The 11522-nt window shown below is 43.8% G+C and overlaps 1 protein-coding gene across 1 annotated transcript in view; it reads left to right on the top strand.

Moving 5' to 3' along the window:
* The first annotated feature begins 3850 nt into the window (after positions 1 to 3850).
* SLC28A3 (solute carrier family 28 member 3) overlaps positions 3851 to 11522 on the top strand; it is a 136570-nt gene continuing 128898 nt past the window's right edge. Inside the window, exon 1 of the mRNA XM_073670933.1 lies at positions 3851 to 4026. Within this exon, the coding sequence (XP_073527034.1) occupies positions 3967 to 4026 (60 nt within the window). The 5' untranslated portion in view covers positions 3851 to 3966. The remainder of the gene's footprint in view (positions 4027 to 11522) is intronic.

The raw sequence follows: 11522 nt of genomic DNA, 5'->3' as shown, positions 1-11522 counted from the left end.
CGGGAGATAAGGAATATCTCAGCCCGGTCAAGGACCATGAGCAAGAAGGCCCCGGAGCTCTAGAGTGTGGCTCCACAGCAAATGGGTTCCGGGGAGGATGCAGACGGAGCGGAGTACGCCACCTGTCCTTGCCTACCTGATCTATTCAGAGGGATTCCGGCTGCAAGAGGGGTACCGGCCCCCGACACCCGACCTTGCCACTCCAAGTCCTGGTTGGGAAAGCCTGGTAGGCCCTGAGGATCCCGCCGGGCATCGGACGGAGAGGAATTGCCACCCGTGCCCTGGTTCTGAGAGGAGCTCAGAGGGAGACCCGGCCTATCTACATACGCACAGATGGGAAAGGATGAGGTCTGTAGTGCAGGAACACTCTGGTGAGGGGTCACAACTGAATGCTGGACTTTCTTGGAGGTAGTCGGATCCCCGTCCCTGGTAGCCGCAGGACTCCGCGGGGAGCAGGGAGTCGCCTTCCCGCTGTCATCTCTAAGTGAGTAAAGCCTTGGAAGTTCACCCCTATGGCCTCCGGACTGTTCATTCTGCACCATACCACGCGACGCGGTGCCCGTACTTCCCTACTACTACCCCCTCCATCCTGTCTGCCTGCCCTGAGGCCTAGCTCCGCCTGTGGGGAGCAGTGAGAACTTTGGCCGCCATGACACCAGGCCTCGGCGGACTGCGGCGGCACTGGTGGTCCTTCACCAGGCACCACAGGTGGCGTAGTCATTAAATAAGCCACTCAACCCGGACGAGCCCACACCATCTTTCTTTTTATGTGACGGCCCAGAGCATGGGTCGGGTCCGGGCCACTGCTGCATCCCATCTCTTCATCACAGGACCCGACACCAAGTCCCCCATCACCCAGGGTAAACTCAAAACTCAAAGGGCTCTTTCGAGATTGAGGCGTCACATAGACACATGCACAAAACATATATTCTGCGTCTCTTCAACTGTCCTTGTGCTCCCGCACTCTTCTAGAATTCTTCTCAATCCAGTCCAGAGCTTCTTCTGGAGATTGCAGGAAGTGTACTCTACCCAGTGCAACCAGTCTCAGCTTGGCCGGATACATCATAGAATATGCAAGTCCCATGTCTCTCAATTTTTTCTTTACATCTCTATAACTCATACGTAACTTTTGCATCATGGGTGAATAGTCTGAGTAAAACGAGATATCTTGACCATCTATTGTTAACTCCTTAGTCTTTCTCGTCAAACGCAGGATAGTGTCTGTCTCTGTAATTTAAGATCCTAGCCAGCATGGCTCGGGGAGCTGCTCCTGGAGGCTGGGGTCTCAGTGGGACTCTGAGCTCGCTCTACAACAAAGACTTTTGATAGTTTATCAGCTCCAAATTTTTCCAACAGCCAATTCTCAATAAATTCTGTTTTTTCCGGGACCCCCACTATCCTGACATTATTACGTCTCGACCTGTTTTCCAAATCGTCGTTTTTGGCAATAACATCAGTTAACAGCTTGTCCTGCTTTTTTTGAGCAGCTTGTACAGATATTATGGTGTCCTCAGCCGTGCTCACTCTTTCCTCTACCTCTCCTGTGCAGACATCAGCTTTCTGCATGGCAGCTTTAATATTAGTAATTTCTGCTTGCACACCAGTAACCTGTTTTGACAGCTTAGTAAGCGTTTGCTTGCAATACAACACCACAGTGAACACATCTTTCAAAGTGGGTTCCCCCACATCAGGATCAACAGCAGACTCCACATTTTTGTCCTGCCCATCATCTCCAGATCCAGCAGCCTCACAATCCACTGTACCTATTGTACTCTCCTGATCCTCCATATAGTTTTCTGCCCCAGCCTCCCCCTCTGAGAGTCCAGCTTTATTATTACTTGCTTCCACCCTCGCAAACTTCTCCAGGCGTGCAGCAGCCGACATCCTCCTGGAGCACGCTGTATTCTCTCTGGCCGCCTCCTCCTGAGCTACTGCGCCTCCTCTTCCAGGGCCGGGATCCCGCTGCCTGGTGCGGGTCATTGCGGCAGTCTTGTTTTCCAGGAACGCTCCCCGGGACAACAGGAGACCTTCCCCCATTATCCGACGGTACTTGAAAGTCTTTACGGTGCCCTGGCTCAGCGCACACAGCTACTGTCGGCGGGAGAGTTCCAGACCGCGTCTTCTCACATCGCTGGCTAGGCCACGCCCCCAACAATAATGCTTCTTAAGTGCCCACTTAATATTTAATAATGTCCACTGGTTCCTCACATATACAGCTCCTCTATATACAGTATAGTGGACCCATAGCTACCTTATACAGAGTATGATGTCCCCAGAGCTCCCCTGTATGGGGCTTACCTGATTGGTGGGGGGGTTGGTCTTCAATAAGGGGTATTAAAGGGCTTGCCTTTAGGGGACGACCATCTTCTGTGATGACTTTTGTACCCGGAATATCCAAGCCAGCCGCCCCTGTTATAGTTCATGTATCAAAAATTTATTAGGGATTGCATGATTTGTCACAACGGTTGGCGTAAATTGAGGGGTTTTGAAGGAGGTAGGTTGCACTGAAGGACTGGGGAGGATGACTCCCATCGGGTTTAAGGTTCTTACAGAATTGTAAGCGGGTCCCTACTGGGCTAGTGGGCTAGGTCTCAGCGGGCAACATTCAGCTGGGGCCCCCGAACCAGTGCGGTGCGGCTGGGGGCTGGTGTGGTGGAGCTGTTTCGTTGCGGTTTTAAGAATGATTTTTGGAACCTTCAATTCCTCCCTCCTTTATGGTGGTCAGTTTAATATGGAATTATTATTGTTTGATGTTTTGATATGTTTTTAATAAATAAATTGAGGCTTCTGTGGCCTTTATATCCAAAGTCACGCAGTGTGGTGTCTTATTTATTAGATAAGGGGTGGTAGGCAGATCTGGGCTGCCTATTAGTTTAGTAAGGCGTTATAGTCACACATTCCGAAGTCATGATATAGAATGAAGATTGCAAGCCAGCCCGTCTAGTGCCAGTATCAGTGTCTAACCTCACAAATGCTGTTTTGGATAAGTGGGTAAAAAGTCCCCTAGGCACACTTTAAAATCTTGTAGAAAGCCATCCCAGAAGAAGACAAGATGTTATAGCTGCAAAAATGGGAACAACTCTTTATTAATGCCTATAAATTTAGGATGTCAAAAGAGCTCCTATTATAAATAAAATGTGAAATGTTGCAATACTTTTGTCCATATAATGTATATAAAATGTAGCTTTACCCTGAGGTCCACAATTAAATTGAAAAGGATTAAGTTATTATAACCAGTTATAAACATGCCTACTGCTGCGTTACTGACCAGCTGGTCAAAGCTTGCGGCAGAAGACGATCCACACTCATATATTTGTTTCTGTGTCTATATTTGTGGTTTTATTTTATATATGTACATTCGTGTGTATGTATATATATATATATATATATATATATATATCTATATATATGTATATATAGATATATATATAGATATATATACATATGCATATATATACATATGCACATATATATTTATATTGTGTTTAGAACTGATTATAATAACTTTATATTGTATGTGTGTACAGATCTATCTATATACTGTACATACTGTATATGATAGATATAGGCATACATACATATATGTGTCCGGTATTACATTTCTACATGGATTACACAAGTCTTCCAATTGTTTAATTTACATTTCTGTGTATGTTTCTGTGAAAGTCACAAAGTGAACTAACTTTTGCTACGTGTGATGCGAGAACATTGTGCAAGAATGAGAGGATTGTCACCTTTGGGTAAGACACTGACACAAACACTTGCACCAGTTCCCATCTTTATATGGAAATGAGCAATTTGCACTCTTTAGCAATCTCTGAAAGAACGAACAAGTACATTTCTTCAAGGGTGGAGCAAGGAAACAAAATAAGGCTGGGAGTGACTGCAGGCAGGTAAACCTCTGCTCTTGTGTATTCAAGAATCACTTGTGCGGTTGGAACATTTACAAATTCTTGCTGTTTTGACATGGAGCTCAGTGAAAAAATCCAAGATGACACTCTTGGTTTCACGAACACTGCTTTTCAGGTAGGTCACTTTGGATATATTTCATATTAAGGAAATCAATTCGTACCCATTCTTGCACTGAGATGAAGTATCAGCATACGCAGCATTTAGAAACTAGTATTACTCTTGTTTTGCACCATTTGTATGTGTATATTCAGACTGCATTGTAATGAGCGTACAAGTGTACTAAGCAAGCACAAAACAGGTGCAGTCAACAACATACTAACAAATATAGCGAAACAATAGATCAGTGCAAATTGCCAAACTCTCCATGTTATGACTTGTTCATTTAGATACTTTTTGCCAAATAGCATTGCTTAGTGAGGAAGGCGCTGTCTGAAAAGGAGGTGTGTACTGCACGTTTTATCCTCCAGCTTGTGGGAAAGGGAATGAGTTTGTTTTATCTGGAATAACATATGTTTTCGCCATTCAGAAAAAAAATGTGCCAGAAAAGGGGACAGGTTTTTTGTTTCCAAACCCTGTCGATTTTTAACAAATAACTACTAGAGTAAAATGTAGAAAAATTATTAAAGGGTGCACATCTCTTAATAAATGTAATGTGTTTTGGGCAGTCTGTGTGTCACTAACTGAAATCTATGAGCTGGCGGGGATTAAAAAAGCATAAGCCAATTTCTGGTGTAAAATGTAATAAATCTGTAGACTGTTGATTATATTCCTACCACTAGAACCCACCTACCATTTTTTCAAGAAAGTGGTGAGGCCAGTGCTAAATAAAAAAAAGTTGCAAGTTTTGGATTGCACAGGATTTACAATGCAAGACCACGGTCACACGTTCAGTATTTGTAAGCAAAAACTAGGAGTAAAAACGAGGAGTAGATCAATCAGAGGAAAAGTATAATAGAAACACGTTGCCACTTCTGTATTTATCACCCACTCCTGGTTTTGGCTTACACATACTGATGGAAAATACTGAACAAACACAGAATGTGTGAACATGGCCTTACTGTCATGTTTTGAAAATGTTTGCATTAGCTAACATAAAAAAAGTGAAAAAAATGTAAACATTTTTTGATGAAAATGAAATAATTTATTTAATGAAATAAAATCATATGGAACAATAAAAATTGACGGATCTGACAAAAATATAAAGGACATGGCTAATTGCTGAAATTTGAAAATAATTTTTGGGATAATGCTTAGCAGTGGTCCAGCCATGGTGGGTATAGAATTTGCACTTGAACTTGTGCATAGCTGTAAAGGCTTCCATAAACATTAGCGGCAGGACAGACCACCAGTCTAATGTGTGGGGTGCCTTTCATACTCTCCCCAAACTGATGATATTGGGGAAGAGATGGAATCAGCATGTCCAATGGATGATGGTTTTGTAATGAGGGAAATAAGTTTCCTCTGACAGCGGCTCTCTCATAAAAAATATGAAAGTGTTTTGCCGAGCTTTCCTGTGTATGGTAGACTTGAGAAACATAGCTGTAGGCCAAATAGTTGCTCGGCTGACAGCTGTCCATTGTGAATTTGGGATCCTTTTATCATCAAATCATGACATTATACTGAGAAAAGAACTCCTAATTTATAATACACATTCTTAGTAATTTAGCTCACTAGTTATATATACTATACAGTTATAATACCCATCATTTTGGTGTTTGTATACCTGTGTACAAAGTAAACATCTTCATGCTTGCAGGTTTGCATTAATGTTGGACTAAACTGAAAAACACTTTACAAGTCGAAATATCCTTTCAGCTTCATTAGGTTTCCTTTTCTAAAGGCAACATAAAGTAGTGACAGGCAGGCTGATATCTGCAGTCTGCTACTAATGTGCTTAACAGCAGTGGCGTAACTAAAGTCCGAACCCCTCCCCCATTATGTAGTAATGTCCCCCACCTTGGGCTCCTTCCTGGTATTCATGTCCCCCATTATGGTATATATGTCCTTCATCCTGGTGTATATGTCCCTCATCCTGGCCCCATCCTGGTTTATATATATGTTCTACATCCTGGTATATATGTCCCTCATCCTGGTATATATGTCCCTCATCCTGGCCCCATCCTGGTTTATATATATGTCCTCCATCCTGGTATATATGTTCCCCTTCCTGGCCCCATCCTGGTATATATATCCCCCATGCTGGTATATATGTACCTTATCCTGGGCTCCATCCTGGTATATAAGTCCTTTATCCTGGGCCACATCCTGGTATATTCAGTACAGACCAAAAGTTTGGACACACCTTCTCATTTAAAGATTTTTCTGTATTTTCATGACTTTGAAAATTGTACATTCACACTGAAGGCAACAAAACTATGAATTAACACATGTGGAATTATATACTTAACAAAAAAGTGTGAAACAACTGAAAATATGTCTTAGGTTCTTCAAAGTAGCCACCTTTTGCTTTGATGACTGCTTTGCACACTCTTGGCATTCTCTTGATGAGCTTCAAGAGGTAGTCACCGGAAATGGTCTTCCAACAATCTTGAAGGAGTTTCAAGAGATGCTTAGACCCTTTTGCCTTCACTCTGCGGTCCAGCTCACCCCAAACCATCTCGATTAGGTTCAAGTCTGGTGACTGTGCAGGCCAGGCATAGCACCCCATCACTCTCCTTCTTGGTCAAATAGCCCTTACACAGCCTGGAGGTTTGTTTGGGGTCATTGTCCTGTTGAAAAATAAATGATGGTCCAACTAAATGCAAACCGGATGGAATAGCATGCCGCTGCAAGATGCTGTGGTAGCCATGCTGGTTCAGTATGCCTTCAATTTTGAATAAATCCCCAACAGTGTCACCAGCAAAGCACCCCCACACCATCACACCTCCTCCTCCATGCTTCACGGTGGGAACCAGGCATGTAGAGTCCATCCGTTCACCTTTTCTGCGTCGCACAAAGATACGGGGGTTGGAACCAAAGATCTCAAATTTGGACTCATCAGACCAAAGCACAGATTTCCACTGGTCTAATGTCCATTCCTTGTGTTCTTTAGCCCAAACAAGTCTCTTCTGCTTGTTGCCTGTCCTTAGTAGTGGTTTCCTAGCAGCTATTTTACCATGAAGGCCTGCTGCACAAAGTCTCCTCTTAACAGTTGTTGAAGAGATGTGTCTGCTGCTAGAACTCTGTGTGGCATTGACCTGGTCTCTAATCTGAGCTGCTGTTAGGCTGTGTGGCCACGTAGCGTTTTACAAGCGTTTATGCTGCGGAATTTCCGCAGCATAAACGCTTGGGAATGCTTGGTAATCCCCCCCCCATGGTCCCCAATGACAAGCCGCACTTTCAATGCCCATGTTGCGGATTTTTCCGCAGCGTTTATGCTGCGCTCAAAAATCCGCAGCATGTCCAATAATTTTGCGGACACGCAGCGTAAACGCCGCCATTGACTTGCATTGAAACGCATAATATCCGTGTCAGTACATTTGTACACATGGATATTATGCGTTTCTATGTGCGGATGGTACCCAAGTCTGGAGGAGAGGAGACTCTCATCCAGACCTGGGTACCATAGAACCTGTAATAAAAAGAATTTAAAATAAAAAATAAAGTTTATACTCACCTTCCGATGTCTTCCCGGTGTTTTGTCTGCTCCGTCCAGTGTCTTGCAATGTTCGCGTTGATGTGAAGGACCTACCATGACGTCACTAAGTCATGTGACCCATCACATGGCTCAATGACGTCACCGCAGGTCCTTCACACCACCGCAAGCAGTGCAAGACACCGGACGGAGCAGACAAAACACTGGGAAGACATCGGAAGGTGAGTATAAACTTTTTTTTTTTAATTTTTACCATTCTTATTCTTTTTTTTAACTAACTTGGTCACACTACTATAAATCCATGCCGATTGCATGGATTTATATAGTGTGAACAAGTTGTCAAGCACTTTTCCAAGTGATGCTAAAATCGCTCGGAAAAGCGCTTGATAACCCGCATGCAGAAATGCATGCAAAGACGCTTCACAAACGCTTCTACCTGGCGGGAAAACCGCATGTAAAATCCGCATGCGTTTTTCCTGCCAGGGAGAAGCGTAAAAAATATGCTTCATTTCCGCAACGTGGGCACATAGCTTTATCCTGCGATTTCTGAGGCTGGTGACTCGGATAAACTTATCCTCAGAAGCAGAGGTGACTCTTTGTCTTCCTTTCCTGGGGCGGTCCTCATGTGAGCCAGTTTCTTTGTAGCGCTTGATGGTTTTTGCAACTGCACTTGGGGACACATTCAAAGTTTGCCCAATTTTTCGGACTGACTGACCATAATTTCTTAAAGTAATGATGGCCACTCGTTTTTCTTTACTTAGCTGCTTTTTTCTTGCCATAATACAAATTCTAACAGTCTATTCAGTAGGACTATCAGCTGTGTATCCACCTGACTTCTGCACAACACAACTGATGGTCCCAAGCCCATTTATAAGGCAAGAAATCCCACTTATTAAACCTGACAGGGCACACCTGTGAAGTGAAAACCATTTCCGGTGACTACCTCTTGAAGCTCATCAAGAGAATGCCAAGAGTGTGCAAAGCAGTCATCAAAGCAAAAGGTGGCTACTTTGAAGAACCTAGAATATAAGACATATTTTCATTTGTGTCACACGTTTTTGTTAAGTATGTAATTCTACTTGTGTTAATTCATATTTTTGATGCCTTCAGGGTGAATGTACAATTTTCATAGTCATGAAAATACAGAAAAATCTTTAAATGAGAAGGTGTGTCCAAACTTTTGGTCTGTACTGTATATCCCCCATACTGGGCCACGTCATGGTAGATATATATGTCCTCCATCCTGGTATATATGTCCCTCATCCTGGCCCCATCCTGGTTTATATATATGTCCTCCATCCTGGTATATATGTTCCCCTTCCTGCCACCATCCTGGTATATATGTATATATGTCCCTTATCCTGAGCCCCATGCTGGTATATATGTCCCTTATCCTATGCCTCATCCTAGTATAACTGATTCGGTCGACAGGGGTAGGGGTACTCGGATACCGGGATGGATGGGTTACTTCTGTGGGGATCACGGTTGGTTGGTTCCCGGTTCCGTGCCCTGGACCGTCAGTAAAGGGATGGGGGTGAGGATGATGGGAGTATTGTGTCCTGACGCCTCCTGTGGTAACTGGTAAAATCGGTTACAAGCGCTGTGTATGGTTGCTGAGGTGATCGGCATACGGCTTGTACGAACGCTATAGGCAGTAATGTCAAAGTAGGCACACACACACATTAAGTCTTTGTTTCAGTACCTTTCTTTTACTGATGTCCGGTAACAGGTACAGTTCAGGAGGGTAACCAGGTTTTCGGTGCAGGTAGAGATATTCACTCTGGAGATTTGTGAGGCCTCCTCTAACACTGTGTGCGTTGTTTGGGGTCAGTCCTGCCTTAAGCTGAACCTGCCATCTTTTACTTTCTTTGGGGTCCTCCTCCACACCTGACAATGAGGACCTTTCCTTGGGGCTACCAATTCTCTTTCTGGGCCCCTGGTCCTATACTTGGTCAAGTTTGGCAACTCTTTCCCCTTCTTCTTCAGGGGGAGTAGATCCTCCTGATCTGTCCGGGTTTTCTATGCTATCCCTGAATTAATAGCAATCTCGGACTCCGGTGTCCAGATGAGCTAAAGGGATAATAGTTTTATCTCTTTCTTTCTCCTTTTAGCCTCCATCCTTCTCTCTAGGGCGCTTTACAACTCAGTCCAGTTTCCTAGTTCAGGGCTTAACTGGTCCTCAGCCAACAGCTCTCTGTCTCTCTCCTCCTTCATCCCTCACAAGACTAACTGCCGCTTTTGCTGTCTCCCTGGAAACTGACTCCTCCCCTCAGACCTGGGGTGGAAGGTGTTGTGTGTGCCCAAGTGTACATCTCTCCCTGCACCTATGGATCCTGTGGTAATCCCCCGCAGGGGTGACACATATATATCCCCCATTCTGGTATGTATGTTCCGCATCCTGGTATATATTTCCCCCATCTTGGTATATATGTCCTCCATTCTGCTGCTGTTTTTTAATGCATAGAAAAAAAATGATTCTACTCACCTTCCCTCCCCCCCCCCCCCACTGTGTGGCGTCTTCTTTTGAAGCTGACTTCAGCATGCAAAGCGACAGGAGCACATTATGACATTGCCATGCGCTTCCAGTCATGTGCATGCCAACGTCAGCTACTGGTCTCTGATGGCTGGCAGCGTGTATTGCAGTGCACAGACCCAGCAGGTCTCTGCACTACAATATACTTTAGATTAATTTACCTCCGAGGACACACATCCAGTTGAATTTTGCGCTGGTGTCGGTGAGCCCCCACCCGCACAAACACGGTCACCGTCGAAATCTCGGCAACCGTGCGTTGTGCCCCTGTTTAAGAGTAACTAAACTTTGTCTTTTTTTTCCATTATTGTGTCCAGCATCGAAAGTCATGAAAGTTTATAATTTATTTCACTAGGGTATTTGACTTCTTTCCTGTTGATCAAAGTGGCAAATATGATCCAGGTAACTTTCAATGAAAAGAAAAAAACATTTAGTTACTCTTAAATTTTCAGTAGTTTGTCATAACTTACATCTTAAATCTTGCAGTGTGTGTCCAGCAAGGAGTCTGCTGTGAAGCAAGAGTCTGCTGTATTCATAAGATGAGAGCTCCTCGTCCCTCTACCTGCCGATACACCATTCTTGGCTTAGAGGCATAGATAGCAACAGTCATTGCAGTAGTTCAAGTGATCTTTTGCCTTAATACTGAGATGAAATAGATCTCTAAATTCTATTTACATGTACTGCATGAGGGGAGTACAATTTACAGACTTATATTGACCAAAGCCATAAATGCCTTCAAACATACAATGAATTCAGATAAAAGGTTTCAAGGAAGAGGCAATGCTTATCTGGCAGCTGGACTTTTGTTTGGTATCTTTTCTATTCCCACATTTAATTTTTTTACATTTCCCATTAATATACCAAAGCTAAGGGCATGGAATTTCTCCTTTATAATTTTAAATACACTGGAGTATATTTATCGAGCTAAATGCACCAGAATTCTGGCGTCATTTGCACCAAAAATCTGTTTTTCATTACATTCAACATGATGCTGTGTTTTAGACACTTGTACAAATTTTGTGATTAGGTGGTATGGTTTTGCTGAAAAAGATTGTAACTAGAGTTGAGCGAGCGCTAAAATGCTCGGGTGCTCGAAGCTCGGGCCGAGCTCGCCGTGATACTCGGGTGCTCGACCCGAGCAACGAGCACAATGTTAGTCTATGGGAGACTCGAGCATTTTTGCGGTGGCACCCCCGGCAGTCTTTTAAAAGCCTAACAAGTGCCCAAAAGTGACAGTGCTCAAATGACATGGGGACAGCATGGGGATCGCCCCAGGAAGCATTTCTGACCCCCAGGTCACTGCTGTCAACAACGTGGTCAGAGGTATTAAGCCACTTTTACGAACTCACAATAAAACGTTCAAAAACGAAAGTGAAACTTATTTCCTGTGAAATATGTTAAGGAACATCCTTTCCAGGGAAAAGACTTGTGTATAAGTTAAAATAAATGACCAAAAACAAAAATACTCCTCCACACCTTCGGCTA

Source organism: Phyllobates terribilis, unplaced genomic scaffold (genome assembly GCF_046119375.1).
Source record: "Phyllobates terribilis strain yellow unplaced genomic scaffold, ASM4611937v1 Scaffold_1__5_contigs__length_1240528914, whole genome shotgun sequence".
NCBI lineage: Eukaryota > Metazoa > Chordata > Amphibia > Anura > Dendrobatidae > Phyllobates > Phyllobates terribilis.
This window is presented reverse-complemented; position numbering and strand designations above follow the sequence as displayed.